General features: G+C 50.1%; 2 protein-coding genes across 3 annotated transcripts; one reads left to right on the top strand and one right to left on the bottom strand.

Moving 5' to 3' along the window:
* Window positions 1–3,842: 3,842 nt before the first annotated feature.
* On the top strand, window positions 3,843–7,261 carry FTH1 (ferritin heavy chain 1; the record flags this gene model as incomplete). Its single annotated transcript, NM_001245282.1, is given in 4 exon segments — window positions 3,843–4,082; window positions 5,436–5,582; window positions 6,027–6,152; window positions 6,934–7,261. Coding segments are annotated over 4 exon segments (543 nt in total). The 3' UTR covers window positions 7,093–7,261.
* BEST1 (bestrophin 1) lies at window positions 5,444–17,448 on the bottom strand. 2 transcript variants are annotated; one of them, XM_072929534.1, is made up of 10 exons: window positions 17,214–17,448; window positions 14,854–15,013; window positions 14,588–14,682; window positions 13,838–14,071; window positions 13,106–13,260; window positions 12,337–12,414; window positions 10,778–10,930; window positions 10,263–10,343; window positions 9,548–9,699; window positions 5,444–9,257 (listed from the first exon to the last, which is right to left on the bottom strand). In XM_072929534.1, the coding sequence occupies exons 2-10, from the start codon at window positions 15,003–15,005 to the stop codon at window positions 8,078–8,080; spliced, it is 2,280 nt and encodes a 759-aa protein (XP_072785635.1). In that variant the 5' UTR covers window positions 15,006–15,013; window positions 17,214–17,448; the 3' UTR covers window positions 5,444–8,077. The 2 variants fall into 2 exon arrangements, with proteins under 2 accessions (XP_072785635.1, XP_012429459.5); XM_012574005.5 differs by lacking the exon at window positions 17,214–17,448 and having other exon boundaries at window positions 14,854–15,323.
* Window positions 17,449–17,842: the final 394 nt, after the last annotated feature.

The raw sequence follows: 17,842 nt of genomic DNA, 5'->3' as shown, positions 1-17,842 counted from the left end.
AGATTGGCAAATCCATGTTGTGAAAGTTCCTATACATGCACCTGGGGCACAGGCTGCCCTTGGAATCGGGGATGGAGCTTTTCCCTCACAGATAGAGGAGTCAGTCTGTAAATTAGTTTAAAAAGGGATGAATCATCCAAATAAATTCACCAGATCCTGCTTCTGGCTGTGCTGACAGAATTACTATATTATTAACATTGTTCTTCCTCACTCTCTTGGCTCTAAGTGTATTTTTACAAGGCTTGTAAAAGAAATAAAAATAAATTAAAGGGTGTTCTGGGCAAATTAGAGAATTGCAATCTCTTACAGCATTTTGTTTAGACTGCATGTAAAAATACTCCAGAGAGAAAAAAATCCTATGTCACAATTTAGAAGTTTGTCTGTCTAAAGAAGGTTTTATTCTCCTTGTCTATAAAATTGTGTAGTACAAAGCTACAGATTATTCTGTGTTTGGACTTTTTTCCTGCATAAAAAACAGCTTCATTTTCGGTTTCCAAAGCAAATTTCCCGGCAGAACTTCCAACATCCTTTGTCTGTCTCCCTTTGGAGAGTGTTTCCAGGAGCCAGCAGCTCTGTGTACCCCAGGCATTTGCATTCTGTGCTGTAAGTACACAGTGAAAACTTGTTGCCTAAATCCCGGGTTTCTCACTTGGAAAAATTCAGGCACCTAAAAGAAACAAACTGAAAAGTTTTCACCGAGTGTCTTACCCAGGGAGCGACAAGAAGGAGTTTCCAGTTAAACTCCCAGAGCAAGTGGAGCCCAGATGTTTTTAGTAAACAGCTTTCAAAACGCACAGTTGAGACCAGTGTCAAATTTCCAGACGCATGATCAACCTCGGAGCCAAGTTTAGAGTTGCTTTTGTGTTTGCATAAAGCCTGGAAGCTGAATGACACTGAAGTTGTGGATGGAGTGGAGGTTCTCCATAACAAATATTTGACTGGATGCAATTTCTCTTATTTACAGGACTTTGAGCTTCAGGTAAAAAAAAAAAAAAAAAAAAAAAAGGTTACTGTATTTTTGTGGATTTAACATTTGAGGCACATTCAGCACTTTCTTGCTCACTGGAATTGGAACAGTTGTTGATTTTTAACTGGGATTTGTTATTATTATGGCCATTAAACCAGCACGGCAAAATCAAGTGTTTTAAAGCTAGAGGTAAACAATTTCTACAAGTGAGAAATGAAATCTATGCATTCCTTGCCATTCTGGCTGTTTGCTCACACCAAGGCAGCCCTCTCCCTGAAGTCTAACTGGATGCCTAAGCCACATACCAAGGCTTTTGCTCAGGGACTGTATCAGCAAAAATCTGTCTCAGAATTTACTTTGGGCAAATACTGCCCAGTATTTGTTTAGGAGTCCTGTTTTCTGCCCCTTTGGAAAGGTCATGCACGAGAAGGGCACAGGTAGAGTCAGGTTAAATGATATTAAAGTGGGGGTAGGAGGCACGGAAACTTCTCCTTTGGATATATCTTGATCTCTGACCTAATAACTTTCTGTATCATGTGCAGACACTCACCAAAGAAGCTCTGATTATTTTTGCATGCTTAAAACTCAGCTTCAATATCCCTAAATGGGTGGATTTTTGGTCTGTGCCCTGTGTAAAGTAGCGAAGCTGTAAACAAGAGAGCTTGCTTCATTGTTCCTGGTGGGATATCATCCAAGGGAAAACAAGGATTGTCTTCAACAATTTGAAGCTTGTGTAGGCAGACAATACATTGTTTTTGCATGTGGGCAGCATGAACATGCTTCTACTTCAGCCCAAGAAAGCAGCTGAGAGGGACTTGAATTCAAAATCCACACACACCGCCGCTGCCGAGAGGATGGGGCAGGCCCTGGGCAGCTGGGAATTTTGAGGGGTAAAAAATACTAAAATAAGGAAAGAATTTCTCCCTAAGCAGTAAAGAATTTTTTCTAGAGAACTTTACAGGCATTCTTGGGAAGAAGTCTCCTAAAAGCATCACCTTACTCAGGCTGGGCTTTCCATCAAGTGAATTTCATATTTAGGAGGGAATTTTTCCCTGCGAGGGTGGGGAGGCCCTGGCACAGCTTTCCCAGGGAGTCTGACTGCCCCTGGGTCCCTGGAAGTGTTCAAGGCCAGGCTGGACGGGGCTTGGAGCAATCTGGGATAGTGGAAGGTCATATGGCCTTGGCAAGGGTGGAACAGGATGATGTTTATGGTCCCTTCCAGCCCAAATCATTCCGGGATTTCATTACAAATGCATTTTCACCAAGAGCAGCACAAGATAAAAGGAGGCCTGAACGGAGCCATGAGGAAACCATATGAAGTAGAGTCAAAATTAAAGCAGTAATTTGGGACAGGAAAGATCTGGGAATGGCTGAACTGAATTAGTGGTGAATTCTTCAACTTGGTTACCAAGACATCATGACCACCATGGCTGTGCAACCCCGTGTTTCCTCTCCTGACCATGTAAATCTGCTGTCATCAAAACAATGTGCATTGTGCAACTCCAGAAAGCAGAATTTGGGACTTCCCCAATCCTACTGACGTGCTATCACGAGTGGCACAGACTGTCCGAGCTGCAGAGGAAATATTCCCGTTATAAACTTTGCAAATATGGATCTTGTTTGATGTTCCTGTTGTGAAGACACTCCACTGTGAATGCAGAAATAAAGAAAAAAAATTTAGCCCAGCAGCTACTCTTTTTTTTTTCTTTTTTTTTTTTTTTTTACATAAGCAATTATGTGGGAGGAGAACAGGAGATTTGAAATGTACCTGGCAGCCTGGTGAAGCATAGGTATGACCCATGTTATCTTATAGATCTTAATTACTTGTGATGGTTAACCGACAGGAGCAGCAGAAAACCCTGAAACCAAGGGAGGCCGAGGCTCCCTGTTCCCTCCAGGGCATTTGGAGTGTCTGGAAAAATGCTCTGGTACCCTTTACCCACACACAGGCACTGGTGCAGTCACGCGTAGGACATCCCACAGTGCCAGGAAGGGTCAAGACCGGATAAAAATGTGTAAAAAGAACAGGTGAGAGGAAAACAACTATTTAATCTAGAGTTTATGGTCTGAGTACATACAGGAAAAAACATTTAATCTGAGTTTGTAGGCCCAGTATGTAGAGGAAAAATTATTTATTCTGAGTTTACAGGTTGAGTAAATTCTATTTCTGGTGGATTTCAGCAGGAACATTGGCTTGGGAAAAAACAGGGTTAAACGTGGGCTTGGGAAAAGCCAAGACTGGGGATTCAGTGCTATGGGATGATCTCAGTTTAAGCATTTTCTAATCCCTTGTAATCTGGTTAAAATTTAAGAAATCAGATACTAAGAGACTCCAGTTCTTATTGAAAATTAATGACTGAACTGCATGACTGAAGAACCCGAGAATAAATGACAGCACACACCGAGTGACTGGGATAGCACTAAAAGCAGCTGAAATAGTCATCTCATTACCAACAGGTTCAGTTTGTGACATTTGGCCTTCATTTCTGGGTTTAACTTGGACTTTGGGAACTTTTTCCTCTCACGGAGAGGGCGCTCAGGCATTGGCACCAGCCGCCCGGGGCAGCGGCGGAGTCCCCGTCGGCGGAGGGATGGAGATGTGGGGCACGGGCATGATGGGCAGCGTTGGGGAGGGGGAATGGCCGGATTTGGGGATTTTTCGGGGCTTTCCCAACGCCGACCATTCCGGGCCGGACGGCGCGCGCGCGGCGGGAAGCGGCGGCGCGCGGGGGCCCCGCCCCGCGGTGGGCGTGGCCTGGGCGGGTGCTGAGTCACGCCGGGCCAGCAGAAGCGCGCCGGGACGCCCCGCGCCGCCGCGGGGGCGTGGCCTGGCTCGCGGCGCTATAAAAGGCGCGTCGGCGGGCGGGCTGCCTTCACAGCGCGTCGGCGGCGGAGCGAAGCGGGTTCCTGCGTCAACAGTGCTTGGACGGAACCGGCCGCGCTCGGGCCCGCCGCCACCCCTCCCTCACACCACCGTCTACACAGTCATCGGAGCATCCCAGCCATGGCAGCGCCCCCGTCTCAGGTGCGCCAGAACTACCACCAGGACTGCGAAGCCGCCGTCAACCGCCAGATCAACCTGGAGCTCTACGCGTCCTACGTGTACCTCAGCATGGTGAGGGCTGCGGGCGCGGCGGCGTGAGGGAAGGATCCTACGAGAGATAAAGGGGCTGCATGAGGGCCTTGCTCGGCGGGGGGTTCCTGGGCGCCGGGCGGTGCCTGCGGGCCCAGCTCCTCCTCCTCCTTTTTCTCCACCTCCTCCTCCTCCCCCCGCTGCCTTCAGGCCCGTCTGGGCCGTCCCCTGGGTGTAGGTGAGGCCCTTTTATCTCGCCTGCTCCGCGGGGCCGTTGCCCTTGGCGGCTCTGTTATCAGCCGCGCTCAGCACCTCTGCCCTTGGGGCCGGGCTGGGTAGCGGGAGGTGCCTAATGAGGCTCCTGGCACCTTTCCCGCGGGCGTGCTCGCCTCCCAGGCTCGGGTTTTCCTCCAGGAATCGGTAGGAATCTGTGGTTTTCTCGGGCCCTGTGTTTACACGTCTCCTATGGCCCGAGGCGCCTGTTATAGCTGTTCCCTGACCTCTGTGCAGCAATCCTGGTGCTTTGGGCGTGCTGGGACATTGAGACTTCCCAGTGGCGCTGTGCTGAGTTGTGGCACGTATTTTATAGGTTCTCTTCTGTGTTAATTTAGTTCTGAGCCCTGTTTTGAGCTTCTGTTGGTGGGTGACAGTGGTACATAAGCACCGGTGCTTTGTCTTGAACCTCCAGGCCGCTGGTCTAAGAGCAGAGTTCTGGAGTAGGTCGGTAAATAATTGGCAGTTCACACAGAACTTTGCATTGAATCCTGGTAATGGCTCTAACCAAGGAATAAACAAGCTGTGTCACGGCTTTTGACTGCTGTTACAGGGCGGTTTTCTTTGTTTTCAGAAAAGTAATTTAATTAATATTTTAGTTGCAGTTGAATTCATATTGTAGCTCTATTTATCTCTTGTATTTTAAATGTGACTTCCCCCCCCGCAAAAAAAGTAGAAAGTGTATTCTTTATTCTAATCCCTGGAAAGCCTAGTGAAGCAAGAGAGTTTTATTGCAGGAGTACCTAAAGTTCTTGGCTCACCCTTACCTGATGTTGCAAGTCATGACCCTGACTTGCAATGTGATCATTGTAAACAAGCTTAGGCAAACAAAGGGAAGATTTCTCCTTGAAAAAGGCCTTTCAAGGCTGCAGTTTAATGGTGCTCAGAACAGGTATCTGTGGAGTTTCAGGGGTTTTTTTGTGTTTTTAGAACTGAGCCAAGGACACAAACACCATTTATTTGTGCCCTTGGTAGGGGTACAGGTTAAAATTTAATCCTAGCTGGAAAAATCGAATGATACTTAGGGGAGAGTTGTTCCACGCTGCCTTTCTGGCCTGGCCTTGGACTGCAGCCATCCTGAAGCAGAGGTTTAGAGCCTGTGAACTCATTTTTATTTTTCAGTCCTACTATTTTGACCGGGATGATGTGGCCCTGAAAAACTTTGCCAAGTACTTCCTGCACCAGTCCCACGAGGAGCGGGAGCACGCTGAGAAGCTGATGAAGCTGCAGAACCAGAGGGGCGGGCGCATCTTCCTGCAGGACGTCAAGGTGAGCTCAGGGCTGGCCCCAGCTGGAAGGGGATGAATTTTCCTCTGGGGCCTCCCCAGAAGGAGCAGCAGCTGACACTGGAGAGGCGCAGCAATTTGAGATGTGGAGCAATTTGATTATTTGTGCTGATTGACTAATCAAAGAGTGTAAGGAGAGGGTGCTGAGCCCCTGGTTGTTTGGTGTGGGATGAGGGCAGAGCCAGAAGGCAACTGGTTCATCACCATCGTTAAATTTAACACAGAGCAGATGTGCTCTATGCACTGTTTTGAGAAGTGGGACTTCGAGGGTTTGCTCAGTTCTGTTCTGAGGGTGCTCTTCAAAGTTTTGACTTTGCATAAATGCCTGAACTTGGTCTAAACAGGCTTTGAGAGTGACCTAAAGGCTGTGCACCCTGCTGGTCTGTGGGTTCTTACAGAAAGAATGTCCTGTGCTTTCCCCTTGCAGAAGCCAGACCGTGATGACTGGGAGAATGGCCTGACTGCCATGGAGTGTGCCCTGCACCTGGAGAAAAATGTGAACCAATCACTGCTAGAGCTGCACAAATTGGCAACCGAGAAGAATGACCCACATGTAAGTGCATGCCGGGGGTCAGCATGGCTGGCCAAGGATGCGGCTTTGGGGCTGAGCTGTGTGTCCCTGTTGTTGCTAAAGGTGAAAAAAGGTGTGAACCAGGGGTGCAGCCCTTCCAGAGTCCTTTGGTGGGGTTACTGCTGTCCTTCCAGGAGCATTTTTAAAGTGACAGGGACCTGCTTTATTCCCTCTGCGATGTCTGTGAACAGTCTCTATGGAGACCATTTCTGAGGGGGCTGAGTTCCATCTTTTTAGGGCTTTTTGTCACGAGGTTTTTTTTGCCACAAAATTCCAGAGTTGGTTTGGAATATTAAAAGCCCTGGTGTTTCAGGACAGTGTCTGAAAACATGGAATTCTTTGCCGATGGAAGTTTTTGGCAAGGCTGGATTGAGGTTGCTTAATATCAGGAAGAGATTAGTATGTGTGAGAGTCCAAGCACTCTTGGGAATGTCTTGCCTAAGTCAGAGGGACTTTTTGAAACAAAACCAGTTGTGTAAATCCCCACTGCTGTGAGTTTGCTGTGCAGTGGGGGTGTCTCAGATGTGTTCAGGAGCTTGGCTAATGCTTCCTGCTGTGAGGAAGAGGAGAGGCTTCCTGAGCTGCCTGGCTCTGCAGGGTTCTGGAGCATGTGAGCCTACCTAGCCTGGCTGACTTTGATCTTGTTCTGCAACAAAACTAGAGGCTGCTTCCTCTCAGCTTGAAAATTCTGCATCCGCTCCTTTGCTTAGAGAGCCTCAGTAGGGTTTCAGGCCTGAATTTGAACCTCTGGTCTCCCTTTCAGTTGTGTGACTTCATTGAGACCCATTACCTGGATGAGCAGGTGAAAGCCATCAAGGAGCTGGGTGACCACGTGACCAACCTGCGGAAGATGGGGGCCCCCAAGTACGGCATGGCAGAGTATCTCTTCGACAAGCACACCCTCGGGGACTGTCACAGCTGAAGCCTTGCCAAGAGCCATGCTGTGGGTTTCAGTGGGACTTCTACTTACTGTTCAGCCGTGCATGCAGCTTCAGCTCCCTAGATAAACAGTTCCATACTCTGTACCAAATATCCCCTGTTCTGTTTGTGTTTTATGTACTGCCCTCCGGCCAATAAAGTGACTTGGTTCCAGCTGGCTTTTCCTGTTTAGTTTGGAGGAAGAATAGGCAGCTGTAGTGAAGGCAGTGGGAGGTAAATTTGTTGTTTGACATGGGGGATTTGCTGCTGAAGACAGAAGTAGGAAAATCTCTGTGGTTTCTTTAAATTTCTTGCAGGGAACTAAAATAAGGAAACAAAACCAAGCTCCTGGGCTTGACCCTTGCTTTTTATTTTCTGAGGGTGGGCAGTAAAAAACAGCTGAGTGGTATCTGCTGCCACCCAGCTTTCTCTTGAGCACTGTCAAATTCCTGGTGGGAGATGTAGAACTTCAGAAGGAAGCAATGTGCTGGGCGGATGCTGCAGCTGCCTTTGCTGGCAAGCCCTTACCTTGCCTTATCCCAGTACTGGAAAACACCAGCCAGGCAGGACTGGAAGAGGCACTGTGGGTCTGTATCACAAGTGATGGGGCTTTCTTCAGTCCCTTACTTTTCCCTGGACTATCTTGTTAGGAGTGCAAGTTCTGCCTGAGAAAGGACTCAAGTTCTCATTCTTGCTTTGAGGAGGAAGGAAGTATCCACATAAACTGTGCTCCTCTTCTGAGGCACACCTGGCTGGTCAGGCTGGTACCTGCAATATTTAACACTCAAAGTCTTGTTCTTTTGCTACAGGTTGGGTTTTTTGATGCTTTACTGCAACATGAGTTGTGCCTGCTGCTGTAGCTGAGGCCAGGAGCAGTGTGTTCTTAGTGCTGCTTTCAGCCCAGACTGAGCTCCAGCTGCGTGTCCAGCACCTCTGTTTGGATGAGTGCCAGGATAAGGCAGGTATCCCATGGATCCATGGATTCCCCTTTAGCTGTACTGGTCCATCTGCTCCTCCCCTGGGCTTTCACTGGCCTCCAGGATCACCTCCATCAGCCCCACATAGTCACCCTCAGCTAGGGAGATTCCAGAGTCGTTGGGGGATGGGCTCTCTGCTCTCCTGGGCTCTTTGGGAGCTGGGGGGTTGGTGTTTCCATTCCCAGCGTCTCTCATGTTCCTGGAAACCTCTGGGTGCTGGTCTGGAGCACTGGCTGCATCTTCCAAACTCAGGCTGAGAGCCTCAGGGCCCAGGTTGCCCTTGTGGGACCTTTTCAGTGCTGGAGAGGTGACAGGAGTGAAGGAGAAGCAGAGGGCAGCGCTGCCTCCAGGGGTTTTGTTACTGGGGGTGTGAAAAGCACTGGAATGCTCCGAGTTCGGAGTGGCCAAGGCTGTGCTCTCCAGGTTTAGCCAGGGTGGGTGTGAGGCTTTGGAGCTTTTCAGGCTTTTGAAACTGCTGTGCTTCTCATGCTCAGGGGGCTCTGGCAGGAGGGGGAATTTGGGGCTGTTGGATGCTGTGGACTGCGCTCCAGGGCTTCCCGTGGTGGCAGCTTCCCTGGAGCTGCTCTTTCCTTCTTCTACTGTCACAGCTACGGAGTCGAGACCTTTGCTCTGCTCTGTTGGCCAAACAAAGGTTTCCTTTGCAGCAGAGCCCAGGGAGCTCTGGCTCTTGTCCATGTCGCTGGCCCTGGAAGGGGAGGCACTGGCAATGACATCCCGAAGGGAAGTGGAGCACGCAGCAATGCTGGAGAGCGCCGGTGGCTTCTTGCGCCCTTGGCGTCGGGAAGGGAAAATCATGGGGATGGAGCTGATGGGTGTCTGTGGAGCGCTGTAGAACCCAGGCCTCTCGTAAAAGGGGGTGGACATGAAAGCATCAAACTCCCTTAGTTTTCCCTCTTCACTGTCCCACTGCTCCTGGGAGTCTCCCCTTGGCTGATTGATGCCACAAGGACTTCCGGCCTTCCCCATATCTTGGTAGGTATAATGGGAGAAGGGCGATGTGGGATCTCCTCGCCGGCGCAGCAGGTTCATCCGGGAAGAGGACCTGGAGAAGTTCGGGGACTGGACACCCAGGAGGCGGCTCAGGTGTCCCAGCAAGGGAGTGGAGTGGTTGGCCTCCTCGTTCTCTTTAATCTGCTCCAGGGGCTGGAACTCCATCTCTTCCTTCTGCATGCTGGGAAAGCCAAAGTGGACTGTTACACAGCCATAGAGGGAGGGGAGGGATCTCCTGGAGAGTCTGGCAGCACTGGGAATGCTGCTTGCCAGTGGCAAGGCTCTCCCTGTATTGCTATTAGCCCCCCAAAGCAGGGATGCTCATCATACAGGTGAGTGAGGAAAAGAGGTTAGATTTATCCTTTTCCATGCAGAATGTTGATTGTTGTGGATGAGCCTAAAAGCTCCTCAAGTGTAATGTCCTACATAAGACCTGATCCAGGTGTTGTGACCCTTTGTGCCTGCACTCACCTGATGTCAAAAGTGGAGCCCAGGAAGGATGGGCGCTTGTACTCAGCGGTGGCCGCGGTGTAGGGTGGCTGGGGATCAGGCTCGTTCCAGTACAGGTCCTTCTCCAGAATGGGTAAATCCTGGTGCATCTCATCCACTGCCATGAGGGAGACCTGTGGGGGTCAAGAGGAATGTCACACACAGGGTGAGGAGCATTTTGTGTGCCTGTTATCGAGGGACAAAGGAACACAGCTGGAGGAAGTGGTGCATCATTGGAAGCCAGGCAAGTGGCTGGGGTTGCTGTGGTTTCCTGTCATTTGGGTTGTTTCTCACACAGAGATTTGATTAATTGGAAGGAAAATGGTACCGAAGGAGATAGGAAAGCAACAGACTCACTAGGACAGAAGGGTGGGAGTTACTGCATAGCAGAAAGCAGAGGAGGCAGTTTTAGATGGACAGAGGGTAAGAAAGCAAGGAGGAGCAGGAATGATGTGTCATTCAAAGGCAGCTGAGGCCTGTAACAAGCAGCCTTGATCCATCCCATGTGCCAGAGCGTGGATGAAGCTGCAGACAGCCTTTGTGTACAAAGATGTGCCAGAAGCCCCATATTCCCTGCTGTGGATTGGGAGGATCTCTCCCATTGGAGGCAGAAGTGTTGCAGGAGAACTTGGTCACTGTTCTGCCTTGGTGTTCCTCTTCAGATGAGGCTCACCTGGTGAATCTTCCTCCCCTTTACCTGCAGGTTCCTGTCAATGAGCCAGTTGGCTTCAAAGTCATCGTCGTCCTCCCCAAAAGGGTTGATGAGCTGCTCAGCCACCTGCATGTGGAGAGCACACAGCAAAGGTCACCATTGCCATCCCTGCCCTTTTCCCTGCAGGGAGAAGTCAGGTTGTGATGGCCCTTGAATTCCAAACCATGTTTTTCTTCCCAAAAGGGGGTAGGTCAAAAGTGGAAGCATCCCAGGGGCTGGGATATACTGGAATTTGTAATAACTCGCTCCTGCTCACACAACCCTCCTACAAGGAGTTCTTTTTTTCCCTCTAGTAAGGACCAAAGCCTAGGAAACGTGCAGCTGGTGTCCAGAATGAGACAGTTGGAAAATTAGGAAGTCCTGGCACTTCCTCAGTCCCTCTTGGCTTCCTGTTATTGCCCATAGATCAAAAAACACAGCAGGGTTCCTGGTGAGCTCACACTGGGAAAAACCCTTGGCTGGGTCAGATTCTGGCTCCAGCCATGTTTTCTTGGACTTACCTTTAACCAGCCAGCATAGAAGAAGAATTGCAAAAACGTAAAGACAGGCACGAAGAGATCCAGCTCGTGGCCAGGATATGCTTTCTCTGGATCCAGGAATTGCCTCCCAATCAGACAGGCCAGGAAGAAGCTGTAAACAGCCACGGTCACCACCTGGGAAGGATGCCAAGTGACACACCAGGGCAGCATGAGTTCCCAGCATCTCCCTTCAGTTTCACCCCACACAGCTCCAAAGCCAAGGTCTTTAGCCTCTGGGTAGCCTTGGATTCAGTTCTGACAGGCTTTTTGCAGGAGGATGCATTTCCCTGCGGAAAGCTATAGACGTTCCATTTTCCCTGAGCTTTTACCTACATTTGAGTGCTGTCCCTGGAATGATACCTGTGCAGCTGTCACAGGCCAGTGGCAGCAGCAATCCCATGACATCCTGGATGCGCTACAGCTGTCTCATGGCTCAGTCCATGCTGGCAGGCTGCTTCCAAGTCCGGAAAGGGAACCCTAGCATTGCTATTTGCTCGCTCCTTCTTTCTCCTCATGCTGAGCTTTTATTAATATTTGCCTGCCTGGATTTCAGGCTATGCTGAGCTTTGTGCTTTTGCCTGTTGCCACAGGACTGAAAACTTCCCCTTTTCAAGTTAAAAATAACCAAGACTCTCACATGGTCCCTTGATATAAACAAGGGAGTTCAAAACAGGAATATACTTTACAACATCTTCCCCATTAACCTCTGGCACTGCCAGAGCAGCAGCAACAGCTCCTGTTTCATGGTGAAGGGCATCCCTGTTATCTGAGCAGCTGGATTGTAGGAGACAAAGGAGCAAGGTGGTGCCAAAGTGTCTGCCTGGGCTGATAAACAGCTGAGTACATGCCTGGCACAACCTTCCTGGGATGTGATCGCTGCAAGGTGGTGCAGGGAGTGTGTCTGTGTGTTCCTGTGTTTTCCATGGATATGTGGGGATTTGTTACCCCTGGATAGAGGTTCTTTCTGGAGAGAAGGATGTGTCTGAGTTAGGGAAAGGAGGCTGGGCTGGATGTGTGGTGAGGTACCAATGGAAGAGATCATGTGCAGGTGGGGGTGAGGGATTCAAGAGTATCCTACATTTTTCATTGGTGGGTCAGGTATGAAGCACTTCTACAAAGGCTGAGAGAGCTGGGGTTGTTCAGCCTGGAGATGAGGTTTTGGGGAGGCTGTGGCCTTCCAGGACTTTAAAGGAGCTTATGGAAAGGAAGGAGAGGGACTTATTACACAGGCAGATAGTGACAGCACACAGAACAGTGATTTTAAACTGATAGAGGGCAGGTTTAGATTAGATATGAGGAAGGAATTCTCGTTCACACTAAGAAGATGTGAGTTTCTGGCATAGGTTTTCCAGAGAAGCTGTGGCTGCCACATCCCTGGAAGCGCCCAAGGCCAGATTGGACAGGGCTTGGAGCAACCTGGGATAATGGAAGATGTCCCTGGATGAGCTTTATGGTCCCTTCCAACCCAAAACATTCCAGGTGTGGGTGTAAGTGGGGATGTGCATGGGGTGAAGCAATGGGTGCGGGGGTTCCCTTCTCACCTGGGTATAGACCAGGGGGATGCTGATCCAGTCATATCCGTAGAGTTTCCCACATTGGCTGCGCAAGGTATTGAGCTCCTGCAGCAGGGAAAAGGGAATGGCATGTCAGGATGACTTCCCATCTTCTTGCAGAACCTCTCCATCACCACTGTCCTCCATTGCTCCAGCCTTTTCTGCTTATACCTTCTCTGGAAGGGGGGCTCAGACTCAGCCTTGGAGGAATTCCCTGCTGTCTGGGTGTCTCCCCCTGAGCCCAAGATCCCTTTCTAGCTCACTTCACAGCAGAGTTTCTCCTCACAAAATGAGCAGCCAACAGGTGAGGCCAAGAATGCCCTCAGGAGCATCCATTTCTCTCTCCTGTCTATAGATAAGTATCCCAGAGGGAGATTTCTCTCTCTGGGGAGATGAATCCTGCTTCAGGCAACAGAAAACATGTGACTTTCTCTGCACATGAATACCAACAAGGATGAGCTGCTCCTTTTTCTGTGCAGCTGGGCAGGGATTGTTGCCAGGACTCGCCTGTGGAGCATGGCCTGTTGCCCAAAACTATCTAAGAGTTTTTAATAGCAATGTTTTCTACAGGACTTCAGTTGTTGATTGTTTTTGACCTCTCCTAGACTTCCAAATATATTCTTCCTTGTGGCTTTCCATCTGGATCCTGGAAACCTCCATAGGCATTGGCTGTTCTGGAGTGTGCCAAGAACCCGCTTCACAGGTGCCTCCCATTCCCCAGGATCTCAAAGACCTGCCTGTCCCCTCTGTCACTCACATTCAGGATGCCTTGGAGAAGCACGCTGTCCCTGATCCTGCCCTCATTCCTTGCCTTCACAGCCAGGTTGGAGAACCACACACATGGGATCCAAAACTTGTTGTGGGGGGAATTCAAGCTCTCAAACTTCTTGTGCTCTTCTGGTGTCATAAGGCCTGGATGGAAAAGAGCAGCTAGGAGGGGGATGGACATAGAGGACAGAAGGAACTGATCTGCTTTGGAATGAAAACGTCTGAATTTCAGGTGGATGCCTTGGCTCTCCCTAAAAATCTTAGTGAAGACTCAGAATTTGGGGAGACATGAAGAAGGACAAGTCTCCTTGTTAAAACATTGAGTCACGGAGGTGGGATAATGGGATTTTACTTTGGATGTCTGCAGTACATTAGATAACAGCCATCAGGGAGATAAAGCACTGCTGAGGGTGCACCTGCGTGGTGTCCGTAGATACTTGTTGAGAATGGGATAATTTGTGTCCTTAAAGTGCCTTTTCAGGAGACTAACAATATCACATCTCTGTGGATTGCTGAGGGAACCCAGACAATGTGGGCAGACTGAGAACTCTACTGCACCTTGAGGAGCATCTCCCAAGAAGATGCAGTGTGCCCAGCAGTTAAGCTTGGAGACTTGGGGCTCAAATTCCCACCTGCCCTGAGGGAACAGCACCACCCCATTTCCAAAGAAGCTTTCCCAGGGCCCCCTTGCCCTAGAGGAGCAGCAAGGAGCAGTGCTGACCTGCCCTCACAACGTGCTCCATGCTGGGGAAGCGCTTGTAGACGGCGGTGCTGACGGAGCGCAGGATCAGCACGCTGACCAGGTTGCTATAGCGCATCAGGGTGCGGCGCAGGAGCCTCCCATACTCGTCCTCCCCATCCACATTGCAGGACACCAAGTTCATGATCCGGTCTGGCCATGGGATGCTCTCGTACTGGGCCCACCAGCGGGACACCACCAGGGCTACATAGAAACCTGGAGAGGAGCTGAGAGAGTCAGGCATCTGAAAAGAGCTGCTTCTTCCCAGTCTGTCTGATCTCCTTCTCTTCTCCTGCTCACACAGGGATGGGTGCAGGAATGTCTGGAGGGGAATTCAGTCCTCCATGCTAAAAGGAGGCTGGATTTCATATTTCCCTTCACTAAACTGTTCCGATTCAATGAAGCAACTTAAAGATAATCTTATTCCAACTCCCTGCTCAGGACAGGGACGTCTTCCACTCGACCAGGCTGCTCAGAGCTCCACCCAGTGTGACCTTAAAAACTTCCAAGGATGAGGCAACCACAAATTCCCTGGGCATGTCTGGTGCCACTTGGAGCTTGTCCTCCTGTGCTGGGGGACACTCACAGCTGTGACAATAAAGGATATATCCCACTTGAAGAGTTTTACAAAGGCAGAGGGAGGGACCTGCTCTGCCAGGGGAGCTCTGCTGAACAAAGAAGAAGAAATGCTGTCCTATTCCCCTCCTTGCTGGATTCCAGATAGCTCCTTACCCAGCACGAAGGACACAGGGATTAGCTCGGCGTAGCTGTTGCAGTACAGCGCCAGCTTCTCAAACATCAGCCTTTGGCTCTCGCTCAGGATCAGCCTAAAAGGGACAAACAGAAGCAGTTCTCCCTATCCGTTGTCTCCTTTCTCCCCTCCCCTTCCCTCCTGTGAACAGCGTCTGGCAAGTGCCTGCCCAGCAGGATCCCTGCCCCAGTCCTGTGTTTCTCCTGTGTCCTGCCCTAGGCCAGGCTGTGGGTGTGCAGTTGCTCACCTGTAGACAAGGCTGATGGTGAAGTAGAGCGAGATGAAGATCAGGAACTCAGAGTAGAGCAGTTTGTAGATGCTGCCCTTCCATTGGAGCAGGAGCTGGGAGAAGGTGCCCAGGCGGGCATCAGCCACGCGGTTGGTGTAGGTCACTGTCATCACAGCTCCTGTGCAGGCACACAACAAGCAGGGCTTGGAGCTTCAGCAGGAGGAGACACGGGGACATCCCAAGCGTCCCACCAAGCAAGATGGAAAGGAAGGAGAAAACAAAACGAGCTGAGATAAAAAGCAGGCAGGCAAGATGTAGGCAGCAGCACAGAGAACCAGAAGGAAATTGACAGCAGGCGATTAATTTCATGAGTTTGCCATCTTTTCGCTGTCCTTAAGCTGGTTATAGTGACCAAGGATGTATTTTGTGGTGGATCCCTTTGTTTTCAGTGTTTGATTTTTGTCAGCATTCAAGTGGGGCTGGTTGGTGAAGAGGACAAAGCCCACGTGCCAGCCCCTTCCACAAAACACTTGTGGTAAGATTAATCTCAGGGTCACAAACTGCAAAGTTTATGCTTATCCCAGTAATTTCCTTAATACAGTTTTTGTTCCAAATAGGTTTCTGTAAACCTACTTGCTGGGAAACATCTTCCTGAAATACTGCTGGGAAAAAAAAAAAAACCCAACCCAAAGGAAAGGAAAAACCCCAGAAAGATTTCTTGGGACTGATCCAGATAAAGGCGTCCCAGCAAGGGTAGCTGTCTGCACTCTGCTGGTCCTAGTCCTGTAGGCAGAGCAGCCTTCCCTGTTGGAGATCTGTGGGATGGAGTTTGGCCAGGCTCACAGTGCCCAAATTCCAGCAGCTCTACCTCCCCTCTCCTTCAACCATATGTTGAACAATAAATCAGAGTGGTTGAAAAATAGGCATTCAGGCTCCTGAAATGCTCCCCAGACATGCAGCATCCCCATTTCACTTCTAGTCTAACTTGCATAAATAATTCTTTATAATCAATTAATAATCAGACTCATAGTTGCATAAACTTGAATTTATTTTAAAAACACCCCAACAAACAACAAGACACCAGTGTTATCCATGCCAGGCAGATTGGTGAATGATTTCTTGGGTTAGAAATCATTATCCAATGTGAAAACTATTGGTATTTCTAAATCCTAACATGTCACCAGGCATTTCTATTTAACAGAGGTAATAACATTAATGATTACGGGGCCTTAGGTTCTTCCCTGAACGATGGGGATGAAGAAGCATTTCAAGGGACAGGTCGCACCCTGAAGCAAGGTAAGTTTGGGCCCACATTCCTCATTTGTTTCTAATTTAAGCAACCCAGTGGAGGATTTACACTTAGATGCGGACAACTCAGGTCCTAGTGAGCTGCTGCTGTGAAGAAAACCAGCAAAGTCTGTATTTTCAGCTATTTCAACCAAGCAGCATCGTTGTCCTGGGTTTGGCTTTTTGGTGCAACACTCCTCCTTTGGGTTTCCCTGTCACAACTTAGGTCCCTGAGTCCCCTCTTAAGGGTGATATAGAGGAGCAGAGCTGTCCCTGTCCCCAGCTGCACAAATGCCCATTTCAGTAAATCCTTGTGGCCATTCCATATGGATTTCTGGGTACAGAACTTGGAAGAGTAGGTTTTAACTGCCCCAGAGGTCACACAGGCAGTCCAGAAGAGAAAAGCATGCCCAAAACCCCATACATTTTTGGGGCCCCTTACACAAAGCTGCATCTTTTCTCTGGGCTTTAGGGCTCGAAAGCACTCAGGGAGATTCTTTGTTGCGTAATTCAAATACAGAGTCCCTTTTTTACCAAAGAAGGAAAACTCCAGCTCTTGGCCGTGTAAATAATGGATGTCGCCCACCTCTGTTCCTGTGTGGGATATGGGGCTTTTCCCAGTGCTTTTCCCTCCAGCCCTGAATGGTTAAGGCACCTTCCTGCCCACCTGCCAGCCTCTGCTGGGCTGCCCTGGGATGTCACTGGGCTGCTGGCACGTTCCATTTGTGGCTGAGGTCCGTGGTGGGAGGTGGCTCACTGGCACACCGGAGTCGAGATGGGCAGGAAGAGCCCACCCAGGGAGCTGCTGCCTGCCACTGCCTGCATCCCCTGCTCATCCCTCTGGACTAACCAGCACACCTGGAAGTCGACTGACCTGGAATTCAGTTGTGGGAGCCCGCAGCAAGCAAGACTCTGGGACATCAGGTGCATGACCCACCACAAACAGACCCTAGCAGATATCTCAAAGACGGACAATGAGCAGACAGAGCAGAGGGATGGAGCCAGAGGAGGTCACGGATAGGCAGGAAGCTGGATCTCTGCAGGAGAGAGTGATGCTCCTCCTGCTGCTGTTAGGAGGACCAGATACTCACAGTCATGGGCTCCTGAGCTGTGCTGGAGGCTGAGGTGGTTTGGTCCTGCACGTGTCCCTGCTGGGTCCTTTGTGGCCCGGGCCACCACCTGCATCCTCGTGTCCCCTTGGCTCATAGGGGGATTGGACCTGCCCCACACGGTGTGCTAAGGAGCCTGAGACCCATTTGGGAGCTGCAGCCGGTCACTTGATGCCGTAATCCCTCCTCATTACAAAAGAGACTCTGTTGTCTTTTGCCTTGCTCCCTCCTAATCTTCTGAGTAAGCCGTGCGTGTTTATAGAGGCGGCCGGAGGAGGGGGAGGCAGGGCTGGCTGCTCCGCTGCTGCTAACTCCTGGCACAGCCATGGTGACTGCCAGAAGAGAGGCATTTTTCCTCTAATTCTTTCCTGTTTGGTCCCTCTCTCCATGTCACAATCTTACAGGAACCCCAGGAGATTATGCAGGGCTGGAATTTTCCACCAAGGCTGTAAAACACGGCATGCTTGGGGGCTGCCCTCTCTTCCCTAGGTCAGTGAAACACCTGGTCTGTGCTCTGCCTGGCTCTCACAGCATGCTTCCCTGTCATCCCTCACTGTCCCTGGATCAGTTTGCCACCTCTTCCGGCTGGGTTTGGATGCTGAGGATTTCTG

This window comes from Taeniopygia guttata, chromosome 5, assembly GCF_048771995.1.
Source record: "Taeniopygia guttata chromosome 5, bTaeGut7.mat, whole genome shotgun sequence".
NCBI classification, from domain to species: domain Eukaryota; kingdom Metazoa; phylum Chordata; class Aves; order Passeriformes; family Estrildidae; genus Taeniopygia; species Taeniopygia guttata.
The sequence above is the reverse complement of the archived record's forward strand: the minus strand, read 5'-3'. Positions and strand labels throughout refer to the sequence as shown.

What these genes read in the sequence shown, in the direction of transcription:
- BEST1 (XM_072929534.1), bottom strand. Translation starts at nt 15,005, where the DNA reads ATGACAGTGACCTACACCAACCGCGTGGCTGATGCCCGCCTGGGCACC. An exon ending in CCCTGTGTCCTTCGTGCTGG is followed by an intron (nt 14,072 to 14,587) that starts GTAAGGAGCTAT and finishes GCTCCTCTCCAG; the next exon opens with GTTTCTATGTAGCCCTGGTG. An exon ending in GGAGCACGTTGTGAGGGCAG is followed by an intron (nt 13,261 to 13,837) that starts GTCAGCACTGCT and finishes TTTTCCATCCAG; the next exon opens with GCCTTATGACACCAGAAGAG.